The sequence below is a fragment of the Atractosteus spatula genome, chromosome 4 (genome assembly GCF_055471065.1).
Source record: "Atractosteus spatula isolate fAtrSpa1 chromosome 4, fAtrSpa1.hap1, whole genome shotgun sequence".
NCBI lineage: Eukaryota > Metazoa > Chordata > Actinopteri > Semionotiformes > Lepisosteidae > Atractosteus > Atractosteus spatula.
The window spans coordinates 17,232,369-17,250,887 of NC_142709.1; the positions used below are offsets into that span (position 1 = coordinate 17,232,369).

An 18,519-nucleotide genomic window follows, 5' to 3' on the forward strand; every position below is an offset into this window, starting at 1 on the left:
ACTATCATGTCATGCTAAGTTAAATCTTTTTTAAGAAAATGAAATTGCTTCATGATGATCCTTTTTCAAGGCTAAACTGGCAACTCTTATGGTTACATAAATAAGCGTGGGGTAATAAAAGGGATTAATTTTATTCCAAAGGCTTATTCCCAAGAGGGAATAAAAAGTGGTAAGGGGAAATGCTTTTTAAGCCTGTGAGCCTTGATGTGAATATTAACTACAGAGGTTCATCCTTGCAATAAAGTTTGTGAGCCCTGCTTTTCACTGTAAGAACACTAACAAGTTTTTCATCCTCACAACCTGAATGATTATGGAAGTGGTGTGTCACTCTGATTGAACTACTGAATTTGTGGAACAGTACATGTACAGTATTTAGTGTCACAGGCTAAATTAAAACCTACAAGTGTTGCTTTGTGAATTGTTTATTTGATAGGAACTTTCATTTTCCATTATACAGCAGAGCATATTTCTAAAGACAAAAAGACAATGGACCAATAGAATAACTGGTTTCTGGATTGATTGACATCTCTCATGAAATGATGGCTATATTTTGAGTGTTTGTGAAACGTTAAAAATAGTAGACAATATTTTTTAACAAAATTTTTTTTGTTATTTTGTGATAACATTTGGTTTCAAATACACAAGAGGCAAAACCAAATTGTGTTATTTGTTATTATCATTTATGAAAACAGTATTTACTTGTTAACTCTGTTACAGACATATTGTACAGCATATAATTAAGCATATAATTTGTTTGAGCTTAAACATCTTTTAAATATGAAATCACAAAAAAATATTGTGGTACTACCTTTTTCTCACAGGTGTAACAGTTAAATTAATGATCGTAATTTCAGCAAGTACTGTATATTTGCCTGCAATATCCTTGTCAATATAAAAACAGCTTTACAGTTGGGTCTGCATTATTCATGCCTTGAACAAATGAGGGGCAGTTGGAATATTCGTTCCCTGACTGACCAATTTGTCAGAAATACAGAGGTATTTCACCAAGGTACCTTAGATGACATAACACCAATGACTACATAGTACATCAATTTTTGTGTACAATCAATTATTCCCACAAAGAAATATAAAGGTGAGTCCAAGTAAAAAGACATATAAAAAAGGACATTAAACACACCATGAATGCAAAGAAGCTCACTTTTAAAAATAAGGACTTTGGTGACATGAATGAAACGGAAAAATAATTAAAATGAGAATGAAAACACGCACATAAGCAGCATTAAGGGAATGTTTTTAAAACTAATAACCTGCGAACTTTGCCTAAGACAGTATGAAAAGAATGACTCGAATATCTTCAGTTAGGAACTGATAGTGATTGATAATGAAACTATTTATGCTACTATGCTAAATTTGTTTTTTTTTTTACTAGATACTGTATGATAAAGCAAACACAAATGTTTTAATATTCTAAAGTTAGTTTTACTTCAAACAGGTTCTCATTAGACCAAGTCCTGAATACTTTTCAGTGTACAAATGTTTGTAAGGCTGGGCCTGATAATATGCAGCAAGTGCATTTATTTTGAAGTTCTTTCCAAGAGGATTAGTGCCGGTGTGGCAATCGATTTCCAGTTTTCTTAGTATGTAGTATGTAACACCTTCTATATCATACCCCTCCCTAAACAAACCTGTTCAAGAGAACACAATGAGTTGTCAGTTTTGATTAAATCTCTGGAGAGGTCTTTTTCAGCATCTCACTGATCCACCCACTTTATCTTAAAGCATCTGGACAGACAAAAAAAAAATTCAAGAGTACTTTTCCTTGACATTTTCAGCTTTTAACACAATATAAACAGACACCTTATTATCACAAATGATTCAATTACAGACCAACCCACATCTGATATTTTGGTATAATTCATTCCTTACTAGAAGATTGCAGCAGATTAAAGTTGTTAATAGAATTTCTTTCAAGTCAACTTTTTTATGTTTTTACTTACTCTTGATTTTAATTTTATTTCACTTATCTTGAATGAATTCTCTCAAATTTTATAAACTGCCTATAAATTTCTAAATTTGATCTTAATCATTCATCCTTTTGGAACGAAACATCCAAAAACACTGTCATGTAATGTACAGTATAGTAGTCTCATACACTCTCACACTGTGCTTTTTCTAGTTTAATGTCACTGATTATTTGCTTGAAAAGAGCATTCTTTCTGCAGGCACACTAGCAGATACAGTATATAGGAATGAATGGCAAAACGAATGCATATATTTTTATAGATTTTTACTCTGTTCTGCTTTCTGAATCAGAGATAATGTCTTAACATCATGTAGAAAATGTGTAAGAAGCTGATCAAGTTAGTGTAACAATTTAAGAAACATCTTGCAAAATGATAGCCTATAACACAGCTGTTTCAGTTCCAAAATAATATGAAACTTACAAATAAGGATTTATAAACTTGTCACTTTAACATACAGTAAACCACTCAAAGACAACAGAATGGTGAAGAAACTGCCTGAAGTGGAAATAGAATTAAAAACTGATAACTCTGAGAAGCCAGGGAAGCAGAAGTGCAACATCAGAATTTGACCTCCACCTGCATTTCTGGTCAATAAGACCATTAATTTCTGCAGTGCATGCAGATTGCAAATCCTTGCCTATCTGGAGCTTTTCCACCATCCTCTGTTGACAAAGAGTAAGGAATACAAAGTTTTGAACTGAAATTCACTGGGTCTAGAAACTACTGCACAGTTTTATGTCTGTGGATTCACCTTTTCTTGCACTGAAGAACCAAGTGCCAGCTTTTAGTCCAGGTCTGTATAATAAGTATGTTAAGACCATCTGCGTGGCCATTTTATGTTTTTTCTGGAAAAGTTGGTTATGATGTGGTTGTGAAACCACAAAGCCAAAAAAAGTACAAATCATTCAATTTTAACAATTGTATATGTCAATAAAGGAATATTACACAATTTCATTATACACATGTGTGTGCTTAACAGTGCTTAAAATCCTTAGCTCAGTTTCGGCAGTGCCTCATTTTGATTTGATTTTGTTAGGATGCACACTAACCTGCAGGGGTCAGCAGTCATGGAGCTGGAGGGTGACTCCACGCACAGAGCTCTGAGCAGAATGCTATCTGACAGGCTAAGGTGAAATAAGCAGCCCTGCCATGAGAGCAGTAGAGCAGGAGTGCTTGGTCAGTAACATAAGGAAAAACCCAGTACTCAGAAGTCGAAACATCTGCAGGGTAAATGAGGAAGCAAGCTAGAGTCCGAACATGATGAAGCAAGTAGGAATGAGGAAGCAAAGAAAGGAGGGCATTTAACTTCAGAGAAGCAAACCCAATGGCCGAGTGTCAGTGTAAAAAGCAGGCAGGACTTAAATACCCAGAGAAACGAGGTAAGTACCCATTAAGCAGGGGTAGGTAAATTCCCATAACGAGTCTGTACAGCCCAAGTGGAAGATTCAGGCCGCATGAGATGTGGCAGGTTGCCATAGCAACCTGGGATTGCGAGTCTGCGTTCACATGGGCAATGCAGATTTTTGGAAAAAGTTCAAGTCTACAGTACATTTTTTGCATAACTTCAGGGACTCAATGAGAAAACTTTATCTTTTAACAAAAAATTGGTATCCCTAGCACTGAAGTTAAGGCTTTATTTTATTTTTCTAACACTTTGGTTCACTATCTGGGTCAGACTGGAAGTTACCAGTTGCCCTAAAACATGTAATGCACCAATAATAACATTTCTCCACTGCCACAGACTTTGGGAATGCAGAGCTCCATTTACCATCTCGAAGCTCATGACATGACAAAATATCTAATATTGGTGAAATATTTAGAAAAATGAGCTTTCAGAAGGCAGCCCAATTTACTGCTCCGTGTGACAGAGGCAAACAGTCATCTGATTTGTTTTTCAAGAATAGTCCTCCTTCTATTGCAGATTGACATTAAACAGAAATGCAAAAGCCCCCTGCCTGTATTAGAACAGAAATTACAGGCTGATGAAAAGTCTATGGTAAATGGAATAGACAAAAAAACAGTGGGCTCAACAGGGAGTACGCTGGAAAGGGAAGTTTGTTAAATCCCTCTTTCATGCATTATGCATTCAAAGACCTTACATCTTTGACATTCTCCAACATTAGGTGTTTTCATTGCTTTAGTAAGATAAAACGTGTCCTTAAAATTAATTTAAAGAAAATTAAGGTTAAGATACATTAATATAGAACTGAAAACTTTCTTCTTTCACATTCTCAGTGCATACTGTATATATTGTAATAGCGATAAAGGCATTTGCTCTTGCGTAAATTCTGGAAAATAAGCAAAATATGCAGCACAAAAATATGTTCATGTATTAAACTAATAAACATTGAATGTCCCTGTACAGTATATGTCAATCATACACAAAATACAGAGGTACATCACAACTATTAACAATTTACATCAGTGAAGTAAAAACTCATGTTGACTAAATATTTGTGTTACCTACTAAAAGACTGGAAGTTTCAGTGTTTGAAGGGAACTTCAAAACATACAGTAGTCAATGAACAAAACATGCCACTAGTAGAAAATATATCTATCTTCTGGAAGCTCATCATTCACAGATGAGGCAATGAGGGATTATCCAAACAGGAAAAGAAATCACATCATTTCAGTGGAATGGTATTTCTTAAAAAACAGTATTTTTAAATGCAATAATTTAGTCGTACACTTTTAATTTTCAACAACCACAACAAGTTCAATTTAGATAATATGATGTTAACAAATGTATTTAATGTCTATTTAAAAAAGGCATACTCATAGATAGGGAAAACAGAAGACAAACACTTAACACAGTATGCTATTCTACCTTCATGATGTACCTCTCTGCAATGTCAATTTATGCAAAATGTAACCAAATCCAAGCAGAAAATAGAAAGTCACCAGAGACACAACTAACTCTCTGAGCAATATACTGGTGCTGTAATAATACTACACATTTTCTTCTTCTATATTTTGCAAAATGTTGCACTTTATATTTAAATACATTCTAAAACCTTCACTCATTCCAAATTCACCTTCTTTTATTTTGGTCTCAGTGCTTATTTTCTTTTTTTTTTTGTATCTGTGAAACGTCATAAACTCTGAATTCCCCATTCAGAGACTGAATCTCAGATGAAATCTACATCTAGCATCCTTCACGTCTGAGATATTTGAAGCATCTTGCTGTTATGTTATGTCTGTCCTGTAATGTTCTTATCAGTTCACAGGAGGTATAATTACTACAGAGCACATGGGAATCTTCCATAGTTGTGAAGGAAGCTTTGCAAACTCAAATTTGTCAGTTGTTGGTGAATGAAACAGAAAAATTAACAGAAAGTGTCTCCTGTCTCCCATGTTTATTAAATCATTTCCTGACACGGTTACTTCTTACCCAAAGTATAATGTTTATTAAATAAGACCCCAGGAGAATCACACTCATTCGCAACATACAGCTTTCATTGAAACAAATATACAGGGTCATAGTTTGTATTTGAACTCACAAATCAAGTTGGGACCATATCTAAGACTAGAAATCGCATAATATACTCACTACTGATAGATGCCTTTTACTGTATAATGGCAAAGCAAATGTTTTTAGATCTGTTATACAGTATATATGTAGTAATCACTTATTATATCGGCTTCATTTGTTCTTCCTCAATGTAATAAGGTGAGGTGAATTCTATGGCAAAATTTGAATTTCCATTACTTCCTGTGTTATAATCTCCAATTGGTTCCAGAACTCAAAAATGTTCCCTCAGACACCCAAACTTCACCTTAATATAGCACAGAACAGTACCTAAGTATGAATCAATAATGTGAACACTGTGAGCACACTGTAAAAACGACAGCTGAAGAAGGCTCCACCTCTGAAATGTTGTGTCTCTAATTGTTTCTTTACATTCCTGGTTAGTTATTTGAGTAATGTGCTTAAAGTTATTAGCCAATGCATTGACAATAGTAGGAAAACAATAACACATTTGTGCTTATTTATGGTACAGTACAGGAGTTACGTTGTAAATTCACAGAGTGACAAAATTGGGTGTGGGACAGGAGGTGTCAGGGATTATATTGACTTTAAGTTTGCAGAGAATGACCAGTGTCTCCCTAAAGGTTGATACATTTCTTGCCTTTGCTCTCTCCCCTTGATCAAAGGTTCTACTTGTATAGATGCTCTTTAATTTCCACATAGTTCAGAGGTGACATCTGGTATGACAAGACCACATGTCTAACTGAGCCTCAGAAAATATGGGGTAAGATAAATAATGCATCGTTACACCTGGACCTCTGTATACAGTTAGTTTGTGAATCAGCCCCAAGCTGTTAGCTCTGCCAACACCCAAGACAAAAACGCCAGTCATGAGGACTCACACAGCACACAGAGTGCAGAAATGGGAAGAACACAGTTTGCACCACAGCACCCGGGGGAAGAGAGCAGTAGAAGAAGGTCCTGGCATTGTCTTTCTCTCTTCACCTTACCTGAAGCTGGATTTGGAGAAAAACAGGGTGGAGGGAGGGATAAGGGACCACACTGTTGGACCACATTCCAACGATAGATGTCTAAGAATGACCTGGTTCTAAGAGGATGTCAAAGACTGACTGAAGGACAACATGGAGTTTCATCCTTTCCTTTGGTGTGGCAGAAACAGGCACACCAGGTCACTGACCGGATCTTGGTTTGTGAGGATAATGCTGCTGGACTTTTTCTTTGGGTCATTGGTTTTGATAAATTGGTTCTTGTACTGTTCTGTGAGTGCCTCTTGTGGATATGTTGTGGTATGTACACTGTGTGAAGGGGGGGGGGGTGCAGTTATATAAATTGTTGGGTTATGGGGATACTTTTGTGTGATGAGTAGATTGATAGACTGTAACAAAATGCAATATCATGTAGGAAGACCACTTTGCCTGCTCTCTAGGTGCACAGTTGGTTCTGAGAAATAAAAGGAAACTGTTGGGGGGAAAGGGACCTAGAACTCTTGTGGTGCAAAGTGTCATAGTAGGCTACAAAAGGTAAAATTATCCTGCATTTAGTGTCCACCATCCATAACAGTTACAGTTGTTAGAATATGCATGAGCATTTGGTCCAATATTTTGTGCTACATGTTTCTTAACACATAAGTTTGTTTTTAAGTTAAAATTTAATTAAAAAATACATGTACATCATTTAGTAATGATTACATTACTAAATCTAGTATAATTGAAAACTTGTCTAGTTGTTTGCACTGTAAAGCAAGGGATTATTACATAATGTTCTCTACCATGTCTCCGTGAGATGTAGATACTTTCAGAAATATTTCAAGCGCATCTGATTATGGTTAACAGTATTTTTTGACAGCTTGGGAAAACAGTTCCTGCTCCTATAATATGTAGAGGTTATAAACATTAGCATTATATGCAATGCTTGTGTTATATTAAAAGTTAGTACATTTCATAACACTCTGATGGTATTGTCATGGCTCTTATGTGTCCAATCTCACAAAGCAAAGTTTTAGAACGGATTGACACGGCGATGTATTTCATTCCTATTGTTATTGAGAATGTTCCTTTAAACAACTATAAACTCAGCTAACTAGGAATGAGGAAACTACTGTACAGTAAGGAAGAGAAGTGTTTTATTACTTAAAGGAGCTATGCAAATTGCATGCACATCAAAACGAAAACAAATGCCTTCAGGGTACACAAGTGTTTCTTCCTTGTAGCACCATACTGTATGTTTGTTTTTGACCCTCACTGGAGAAATACTGGCCCTCTGTTTATGACTAAAATAATTCTCCACTTCCCTATTTAGAAAACAAAATTCAGAATTAAGAGCCATCTATGTAGAGAAACAGAATATAAGGATAGATTGATGCCACCTTTTGCTGCTTCCCTGCTGCAATTCCATGTTTCATTTTTAGAGTCCTATAAAAAATATTTTGGCCCAGATTATCTAGACAGTAATTCCTAAGGGATACAGTATGTGAGACTAACACAGACCATATTGTTATAGTGTATTATTGTCGAAAATGACAGCCTGAACTTTAAATTGTTCTTATTTAAACGTTAAACAGAAAAAAAGTTGTAAAACAAACAATAACATAAAAACAGGAATATAGGGTGCTGCAAGGGAAAACACTTTTTCTCTCAATTCTGTACTTCAGTAAATATAAATGCAGAACAATATGTGAGTTCAGAACTTTAGATCTCAGCAACTCCAAGTTTCTATGCCCACCTAAAACAACAGTCAAGCATGTTCCCATGTTCCAAAAGACCTTTGTGCCTGTGGGCTTTTCTGCTGGTGCCTTTACTCTTGTACACAATTGATGTGCTTAAGTCTGTGTTAAACAAACAATCTTTAATATCAAAAGCATCTGAGCCCTCAAACTAAGAGATACTTCAGTGAACAGCACACAGGCGCTTACCAGGGCATTTCATAACCTCTTATTAAATAAGGTAAGCAGTTCTTTTTTTCATTTTGTGGGATTATGCCTATCAACACCAAGTATGGGACAAACCGGGTAGGCTGTAAAAGATATAGTAGATATATTTGTAAGCATTATGAAATAAATCATAAGGCTTTAAATGTTCAAAAAGCTAAAAAAAATAGTGTAGGATAGCAGCATTGCATTCTTTGATACACCTACATTACGCCTACTAACTTTTTAGAAATTCAGTCCAAATCTGCATGAGCAGCAACACTGAATTCTGGCTTCACTTGCTTTAAGAAGCCTTAGGGTCAGAATTGCACATCATATATTTTTTTTTATTTTTCCTTTCAAAAGCGATGAAATAAATTCCGCAAACTGTGAATACAACAAGGAAAAAAATGGCTAAAACCTTTAAGAGACACATGTATCTTGAACAGCCGTATTGCTCTCTCCCCCTGAGGGAGGCCGTAGAGAGTGGATTCACCCAGAACAAAAGGCTGTGCTCCCTCACCGCTCTCTGTTGAATTTGAGTGAATGGAGGATGGCTGGACGCTTTTGTCGAAGGTTCCAGAGGTGCAGAGTGTCATCAGCACAGGCAGTAACAAGAGCTCCCTGCAGAGAGAAAACGAGAGGCATTACAGGATCTGCTGGCAGTTCAGGTTATTTCTTATCAGATTCTTACGACATTTAATGAAGTTAATACCTACTTGCTACAAAGGCCATAAATACTTTGCAGAGACTCCTGAGAGAATTGATATGGCACATACAGAATGATGGATATGTCTCATATATACAGTAAGATCTTAGATTTCTCTTTCTTAATTAAATAAATCATTAAATGAGTAGAATATTTACTAAATTGGACCTTCTGTATTTTTTATGCTTCTAAATCATTTCCAATGAATAAAATATAGGTAATTTTAATGGAACAGAATTAGGAAGTCCTTATATACAGAATCCCCTAAGAACAAAAGAAAGGAATCCATTCAGTTCTTCTTGTTTGTTTTCCTGTTAGTAGCTTATTGATCTAAGGATAAAACCCAGTCATAAAATATTGCCAATTGTTTTCTATTTTTAGACCCATCAAAACAGAAACTGTTGTTTTAATTCAACTTAATGCTACAACCCCTGAACTGCGTATCAAGCTCTACTGTATGTACTCCTCAGACATATACTGTGCCTTTTAGAGCCAAATGTCACAAATTTCACTAAATGATCTTGTATGTTCAACCCTGTGATTTCAAGTCATCATAGGTATTCGGACAGACTCTCTTTAAAATAAGGATTATAAACTTCAGTATTTAGTCGCATATCCCATTAAGGCTTCATTCATTCAACTTCACTGGGCTTGTGAGCTCATAATAATAAAGCTCAACAAATGCTTTGTACTGTATCTTCAGATATAGTCACTTTAATCACTGACTTGATCAATCAAACAAAAACAACAATTTCAAATTTTCTGTTAGTTTGGAGCACACTGTACTGTATGTCATCAATAGGCTATTTTTTGTAATTATATCCTTTTGATATCCTTTTGATTGACTATTAACATGTGAGAAAAGCAACCATAGCAGCATGAACCAGCATGAAGCTTTTTTAATAGAAGAACTTCCATTCTACTAAGTACAGACTGCAAAACACTGGAAAACAGGTAAAAAGAGAAAATAAAAATGTGTCAATTAAAAATATTAAACTCAAGCAGTATTACATCTGTTCTTATACACAAAGAAACTAAAAGGCATTATGAGAGCTACCCATTCTAACTAAAAGGCTGAACTGCACATTAAAGATTAAGAGAGGTTAAAACTTTCACACAGTTGAATAGAGGATTATGCGGAGTGGATGATTGCTTTGAAATGAAAACAGCAAGCTGCATAAAATTTCAAACTCTGAGCAAACTGAAGTGGAGGGCTCAAATTATCTACAGATTAAGGTGGTTACAGACTGAGAAATTACTTCTTCACATCACAAGGACCCTAAGATTCAGTTAAATGCTATAATGGATTAGATTTATGTAAACTTTTTCAAAGCATGGAACTCTGGTTTTTCTATCCCTAAGTTTTTGAAATGTGTAACATTAGAACTTTACAATAGGTACAGTAGGTTGTAAATGTAAGGATGCCATTCAAATCCACATACTGTAGCTCATTTTGTGTATTAGCATGTCTACAGTGATATTCACTCCTAGTGCAGTGTCTTCTGGTTTTCATTCCACCCTGAATTCTTGATTTGAATCAATTGTTTAGTTTACTAATTGGTCTTTATTCATTGCGGATTATAAAACTGGTTGTATAAAATCATAACTATAAAACCTGTAAGGCTGTGATCCTCCGGGGGGAGGAGTGAATATGAGTAGTCCCTTGTAACTAACTGTTAGAAGAATCTCATCCAGCTGATTCCTGAAAAGGAATTGGTTTCAACAAGAGTATTGACTTCAACAGCATGGCCGTGTATTTTTTTCAGACTCCCACTAACACAAGGCAGTATTCAGTTTTGGGACACAGAACTGTTCACATGTCCAAAACCAATGCAGAAATACTTCTATGAGAATAAATTAAACCTTTTAAATAAAACCCTGCTGCTATCCATACTACCATTCATTCTTAGACACGAAGACTGGTTGGAAACCTCCCATGAAGAACTTAACTTGTATTACTGAACTCTGATTACCATAAATAAACAGAGGAAGAAACTCATTTGAGCTCTTGCGTTAAAGTGCCCACTTTATGCTTTTTTGTGTGTTTACCATGCTGTATGAATATGTCATTTTTCATTAATTGATTAAAATGCTGTAATGTTAAGATATCTTGAAATATGAACAGATTTAGTACGGAGTCATTAGAATTCCCTAAATAATCTTTCTGACACATACAAAACTGTATCCATTATTCAGTTTTTTGTGAAGGTGAGCCACAGAGGTGTGACACATGGGAGTGACTCAGAAGTAGAAACGATGTCAATGTTTATAGACAGACTCCACTGTGGCATCAGCTTTGACACTTCCAGAGAGATTTCAAAAGAAAAGAGAAGAAGAGGGAGGGAAGCAGCAGCTGAATGACAGCAAAGTGTTTAACATCTAACATTTATGTTAGGTATGTGGGTAGGGAAATAACAAAATAAAATGATAAATGTTTGTTATTTACCACTAACAATTGCATAGGCAAAAGTATAGTGCCTGGACAAGGTGCTGAGTTTAGCGGGTGGTCAGGAATGGGCAGATCTTCTGAGCATTGTAAATGATAAATCTGCAGGAAACAGTCACAAATGAAATGGAGGTCAGGTATGCAGATGATTGGTGCCATTAACTCAACCATTCCAGCCCAGTGCCAGATGTTCAGTTTAATTAATTTAGTTAACAAATGTCTTGAGCTTGAGAAACACACAGCAACATAAGTGGTGTAACATAGTATTAGACGGATACTTAAGCAGCATAGAAGCAAAACTGAGTGTCAACCAGTCTGACCCAAAGTCTGTTGATGAGTTTATGGTTGTACTTGAATGAGATATAGCCTGCTGCAAAGACTTTACTTCTATAAAAAAGGCTACTTTAGGGGGTAGTGTGGATCCCCATAGCACTCACTTGGGACCAGTACGACATGGGGTAAATAAGAATGAAGCATTAAATTGACTCAAGAAATGTAGGAAGAATATTTAGGAAGATGCCTAGATGCTTTCATTGTGGATATTAGGGGCACACCTCTCCACAACGTCCTTCTACCCAAGAACCAAAGCTGATGAATAAGAGTAAAATGTGGAACAACCTCGCCCCCCAAACAATTTTGAAAAAGTCAAATTAATAACTAGAAACTTGTCCAAGCTCTAATCAACACATGGAGTGCCAACAAGCCTCACTAAGTCTGTTATGAACCACTGACAGATAGACAAGAAGAAGCAGCTTACCATAAGTTTGTCTATGTGGATAGAAGAGACTATCCCACAACAAAACTAATACTCACCTATGCCATCAAATCTATACTGTTTGAACAGTAGTGGTAAACTATTTACTTTACTCACTTATTCTTGGATGAGGTGTGTGGACTTGATGATGCCTTAGAATGTGGGAAATTTATTTTCCTTCGTTGCCAACTTTTTTTGCCGATCTTCCGAAACCCAGTGGCAAACAAGGGTAGACAAATGGTAGGGACAACTTTAGAAAGAACCAGAAGAGGTGTGGTTCTCAACCATCTGTCATCAGCCCAGAGCCGGGGATGAGCCAAAGCACCTGTCCAGCAAACTACTGTAGGTCCAAAGTCTCTTCAGGAACTCTTAGGCATCTGGCAGATGGAATTCTAACCTTGAATTTTTGTTGACACTAGAGATAATACACTACATTGTCATGCTCATTCACAAGTAGAGGAACTGAATAGGATCTGCACTGAAGGGTAAGTTAAAACTCCTGCTTCTTTTATTATTAAAAACAATTTGTTGTACCAGTTAAATGGGGATAATGAAGTCTGATTATTAGTCCCACAGAACCACCATTGATGGCCTATAAAGGTATCGAAGAGCAGGATTAATCTGGTCCTGCTAAAGTAGTATCTTTGTTCTCCATGCTGTAGGCTCAGTACAAGTTTCATTGGACTTAACATAAGAACAGAGTCTGCTGATTACCTACAATAACGTGCAGCTATCTTTCAAAACGTTCTTATAAAAACTCCGTCACATTCCTGAAGAAAAGACAGCTGACATTTTAGTCAATTCCGACCAGAGACTCAAAAGGTTCAGACAACATGGGATTGGTAGTTTTATTACTCATTTTTCTAAAAGGCTAGCACCCTGAAAAACCTCACACAGATGATGGCATCCAATGCTGTTCAGGGGAATGCTGAGGCATTGTCTGCGATATGGAGCATGCACTCCATCAAAAACCTGTACTGATGGTACCCAACTTTAACTAACAATTCTTTTTATGGACCGATGCTTCAGAGAGAGATCTTATTACAGATGGGAGAAGTCACACATCATCCAGTTCTCTGCTTAGTGGGAAATTTCTGCCCAGAGAATGTAACTCTGGAATGGTTTAGAAATAATACCTGGTTGTAACATTAGCAGTTTATTTCACCTTCTGGGCCTAGAATTTACACTGGTAATTGACCATACACCTCTAACATTGATAAAATCAAATAAGGAGAAAAATACTTAAGTTACAAATTGGTTTCTCGCCTTGTAACCGTACCTTTTCACTGTGAAGAATCATTCAGTGGTCTCACATGGTAATGCCAATACTCTTTCAAAGGTCAACTGCCTCGTGGCACCTACTCTGGAGCGTTGTTCAGTCTTGTTTGAGGTGGGGGGTGGGGAATGTGACAAGGCTGTTGCAAAAGGGAGCTGTAGTTTTAGTCAATATCACAAGAGGGCCCCAAAGGCCTCTGTTAAAAAGTTAACAAGGGAATCGCTATCCTGAAATGTCCGAATGAAGAATTACAAAAATGGGATTGGGATTCCATGGGATTCCAATAAAATACAGGAGTCCTGAAGAATAAGAAAAGGACCATTATAAAAGTATAAAAGTATAGCATCAGGAAGGAGAGGAAGTCTGCATTCAAGGCTCATAAGGAATGTCCAGTGATTTTTTTTCTTAATAATAATTAATAATTCCTTACACTTAATGTATATAGCGCTTTTCTGGACACTCCACTCAAAGCACTTTACAGGTAATGGGGATCCCCTCCACCACCACCAACGTGCAGCATCCACCTGGATGATGGCAGCCATAGTGTGCTAGAACGCTCACCTCACACCAGTTCTCAGTGGGAAGAGATGAAGTCAACTCAGAGATGGCAATTAGTAGGGGTCCATGACTGGTAGAGGCTAATGCCAGGACGCCGTGTTAACACCTCTACTCTTTTTCGAGAAACACCCCTGGATTTTTAATGACCACAGGGAATCAGGACCTCGGTTTTACATCTCATCCGAAGGACAGTGCCTCTTTACGGTATAGTGTCCCTGTCACTATACTGGGGCATTAGGACCCACACAGACTGCAGGGTAAGCGCCCCCTACTGGCCCCTCTAATACCTCTTTTAGCAGCAACCTAAGGTCTCTCATCCAGGTACCGACCAGGTTCATACCTGCTTAGCTTCAATGGGCTTCCAGTTGTGAATTGTAGACTGATATGGCTGCTGGATTAATAAATGCAGTGGCTTACAGGTAATCCTGTGACTTTTGTTTCAGCGTTGTTAAGTTTACATTTTTATATATAATACAGTAACAAATCAGTTGGATTTCATCTCTTAAAATAAATCCAAACCTGGAACCACCCTTGTAAGAAGATCTGATCCTCAAGCCATGTAGGGTAAATTTATTGACCTTTTAGATACAAGTTTCTCCAGCTATACAGTTAATAAGGGCAAATTCTTCACTAAATTCTTCACAGGTCAGACACATTATATTCTTCATAAACAAATGATACTTGTAGAGGACAATAGGGGAAATTCCCACTAATAGGGTTACACATGACTCTCATCATAAATGTTTGTAAACCTCCCTTAAAAGGCTGAATTCTATGGGAGCATCTAGATTTAACAATGAAAGGAACTATTGAATAAGTGTGATTATACCAAGCAGGTCAGCGGAATACTGTGTTCAAGTTGAATACAGTAAAATAAACATTTTTACATGTGTGAACAAGTGGACATTTAGAGAAATAATGGAAACTCACACTGAAATAAGTAAATAAGAAAAAACATGCTTTTGCATAACAAATTTAAAGTGCCAGTTTCTAAGGCAAGCAACTGCAACACACACAGTACCATTATTATGGAGCCAACAACATAATTGGAAACACAAGATTATTAATTTGCCTTTAACAGAGGCTGGGGTCACCTCCCAAGCAACTAAGTGATTGCACAGGTAATGAGGACAAGGCAGCAGGCTCATTCTCATGCTGGTCAATCACTCAGTGAATTCCTCTGATGTTTCTTCTGAATCACTTCCTTATGACAAATTATAAGGCCCTCTTTTACATGCCTTGTTGTATTAGTGTACTGTACAACCCACATATCGTTAGCATTAGAGATCAACAAGGTTAACATTCACAGAAAGGCTGTATATTTCTAGCCTACTTAAATATTTTTTCTTAGTATCCTACTGTAATAAAGAATGAAATAAATCTGTTTTAGAGAATGACACTTATTCAAGATGAGGTTTACTCTACCTACACCACTGCATATTAACTTTCTCTTCGTGTGCAACACATTTAGTGTTGTATTCTCAGTAGAAGATGTACAGAGAACTAAAGGCTGCAATGGGACTTTCTTACCCCATTCTCTGACAAAGCCTGTGGAAAGGGGCTCAGAGTGAACAAGAAGCTTTTTTGAAGTGTCATTCTACAAACAACATTTTTAGAATAGTAGGTCTGATGCTCACCTCAGTTCTCAACTGTTTAGAAGTGTGCTTTTGTGTTTTAATGTGGGATCAAACCATATATTCTACATTCTTTCTGGACATCAACCTGTAAATGAACTTTCCGGGGCTTTTGGACTCAGCCCTGAAATTGTGCATTGGTGTGCTGAAAAGGACTGTGGGGCTTGGGTTAAGTTATTGTATTCCATCACTGTTGCAGCTATCTTCTCTGCCTGAATTGTCCATATGAAGGGTCCATGTTTGCAGTTCCAGGGACTAGCAATGATGGTATGAAGCACATACTGTACTTATAGGGCAGAAGTTCCATCCTGTCTCCAGGGCCCTTGTCCATGTCCTGGATCATGGACAGATGATGCAACACTGGCTATAATGAGTGATGACATAATGGGTCAAATGACTTCTTATCCACCCCTCTCCACTACAGAAGCCCCCTCGAATGCCGAGGGTCCTGGCTCTTCTGTCAGAGCCCTTGCCATCCCTGGCACCTATGCTGAGGTCTCCACTCCTCTGGGTCAGCAATCTAATTCAAATCTTGCTTCCACTCCATTTTAACTAAGATTTAACCAAACTACTAAAATCACTACTATCAAAAAGAGAATGATCCCACACTTTGTACAAGCTATTTCCCAATTCCTAGTGAACTGTGATGGCAGTCTTTATACTAAGATGCTATACCACACTTTGGTGCCTGTAAGATTAAATTATTGCAACAGGATCAGGCAGGTTTTATCAAAGGGTATTTTGCATTCTGAAAACATTTGCTACAAAATGTTTGTGTCTGGCTTGAATGGGAATGTCTGTGATTGGCTCTAGATAAGCTGTTTTTGGGATCAGGTTTCATTAAAAAGGTTAAACCTTTACACACCACCCTTCAGAAATATTAGAATTTCTGCCTGCAGTTCCAGCAATAATCAGCATTGTACTCTGTGCTGATGGTAATGTCTAAACTGTATATCCTATCCACCTCCATTAACTATTTGTGATGCTTTTGGTAATTTACAGTACAAAGGTAGAAAATTAATTGGCCTATCTGCAGTCTGCATCACTACAGTACATTAAATTATGTGCTGCTACTCAGACATTATAGCTACCTTGGAATTAATTATTCTTTACATGTTATCACAGTAAAAAGAAAATTAAAGAATTTTTTAACAGGTACACACAGACTTGAACAGGTGGATACATTTTTCCAATTTCACATTTAATAAAATAAATGTATCTATGTAATAAGTGTGTTTCCTTTCTTTCTTTCTTTCTTTAGGCTGTAAGTACAGACTGCATACCTAAGTTTAAAATTTCTAATTAATATGGAAAGGGGAGTGACTAAATTTTCCACTCTGCCGTGTGAAATATCTGGGGGATTCTGATGGTGCCTTGCCTAAGTTTTTATTTCTAGATTTTTGTTTTGCAGTCACTGTGTAGTTCAATCATAACACTCCTTCTTCTTCTCAACACAAGACACAGATCTGATTGTCCTACATCAATGAAGCTAAAAATATTCCAGCGCTTCTTTATTTTCTTCCTGACATCATTGGATCCTGGCTGCTCAGTGGATTGTCTATAAAGAGTTTTGATTTGCATCTTGTGTTCGTAGCTTCACTGATCATGTGGTTGGGTGCTTATTGTGTTATACTGTAGTTGCACCAATTCATTAACTCTATCAAGTGTGTTCTGACATCTAGAGTTCCGTGTAGGACGTTTGGAAGGGCTACCACTGAAGTGGGGGGAGTGAGAGGGTATTTGAGGGGTGGGGGAAATGTTTTTGTTCTGTTTTTTACATACATGTATGTTCAAATGAAATAAAAAAATGTTAACAAACAAAATGTAGTCTGTTTAGATAGTTGTAAGATGGGCTGCATAACTATCTCTTGTTTGTATCTTATAATTTGACTTCCAGGTGTTTGTTATAAAATATTACTTCTCAAGCTGAAGTATTAAAGCTGTATTTTTGTAAATTTGGGAGAACAGTTCTTTTATCACAAGGGTTCTTTTTATGCCCTTGTGTTTCCCATTTTCTATTTGGGTAGGAAATTGTTTAATGTGCAGAAAACAGATTCGGGGTTAACATGATTAGTGGACCAAAAGGACTGAAAGAGTTGTTGCTCTTACTAATGCCCACCAATGAGAGGGAAGCTGACATAAATAGATAACATAGAAAGTTTACAGCAGATACAAATTCTGGAGGTTCTAAATTTTGCAAATTAAATGTAACAAAGCAAATAAAGTTAACAATCTGACTGGGCAGACACTTATCAAGTTAAATGCAATTAATTAATGTACATTAGAAATAGCAATATGGGTACCGAACTGAAAAAGCACATGAGAAAGACATAATAAAAAATGTAGGATTTCTTATAAAATCTGTGCAATTAAAAAATCAAATATGTGAAGCAGGCAGTGCATTAGTCAGATTATCCTTAAAATATTATGTATAAACAAAGTTCCCACATTATAGAAAGCACTTATGCGCCTGAAAAGAGTTCAGAATGTAATGATCAGAATAATTTCTGGTCTCAAGGACATGGCACACACAGACAGGTTAAAGAATCATTAACAGTGAGCCTTGAACAACACAAGTCCTGAGTGTAACTGCCAAAGTCAAATCAAGACTGCTTCAGGCTCAGTGAAGCAAGAGGCAAGGACACAAACCGAAATCAAGGGCTCTGCTTTGATTATGTGCAAACTTTTACACTGTTGCAGTTATACTGTATATGCTGAATTCATAAGAGCTAATGGGGAAGGAAGGTGTTTGTTAAAAACAT

The 18,519-nt window shown here is 36.7% G+C and overlaps 1 protein-coding gene across 1 annotated transcript in view; it reads right to left on the reverse strand.

Moving 5' to 3' along the window:
• Positions 1-18,519, reverse strand: part of stxbp5l (syntaxin binding protein 5L) — a 261,129-nt gene that overhangs the window by 119,014 nt on the left and 123,596 nt on the right. Inside the window, exon 4 of the mRNA XM_088914500.1 lies at positions 8,904-9,004. Coding sequence (XP_088770626.1) covers positions 8,904-9,004 — 101 coding nt within the window. The remainder of the gene's footprint in view (positions 1-8,903; positions 9,005-18,519) is intronic.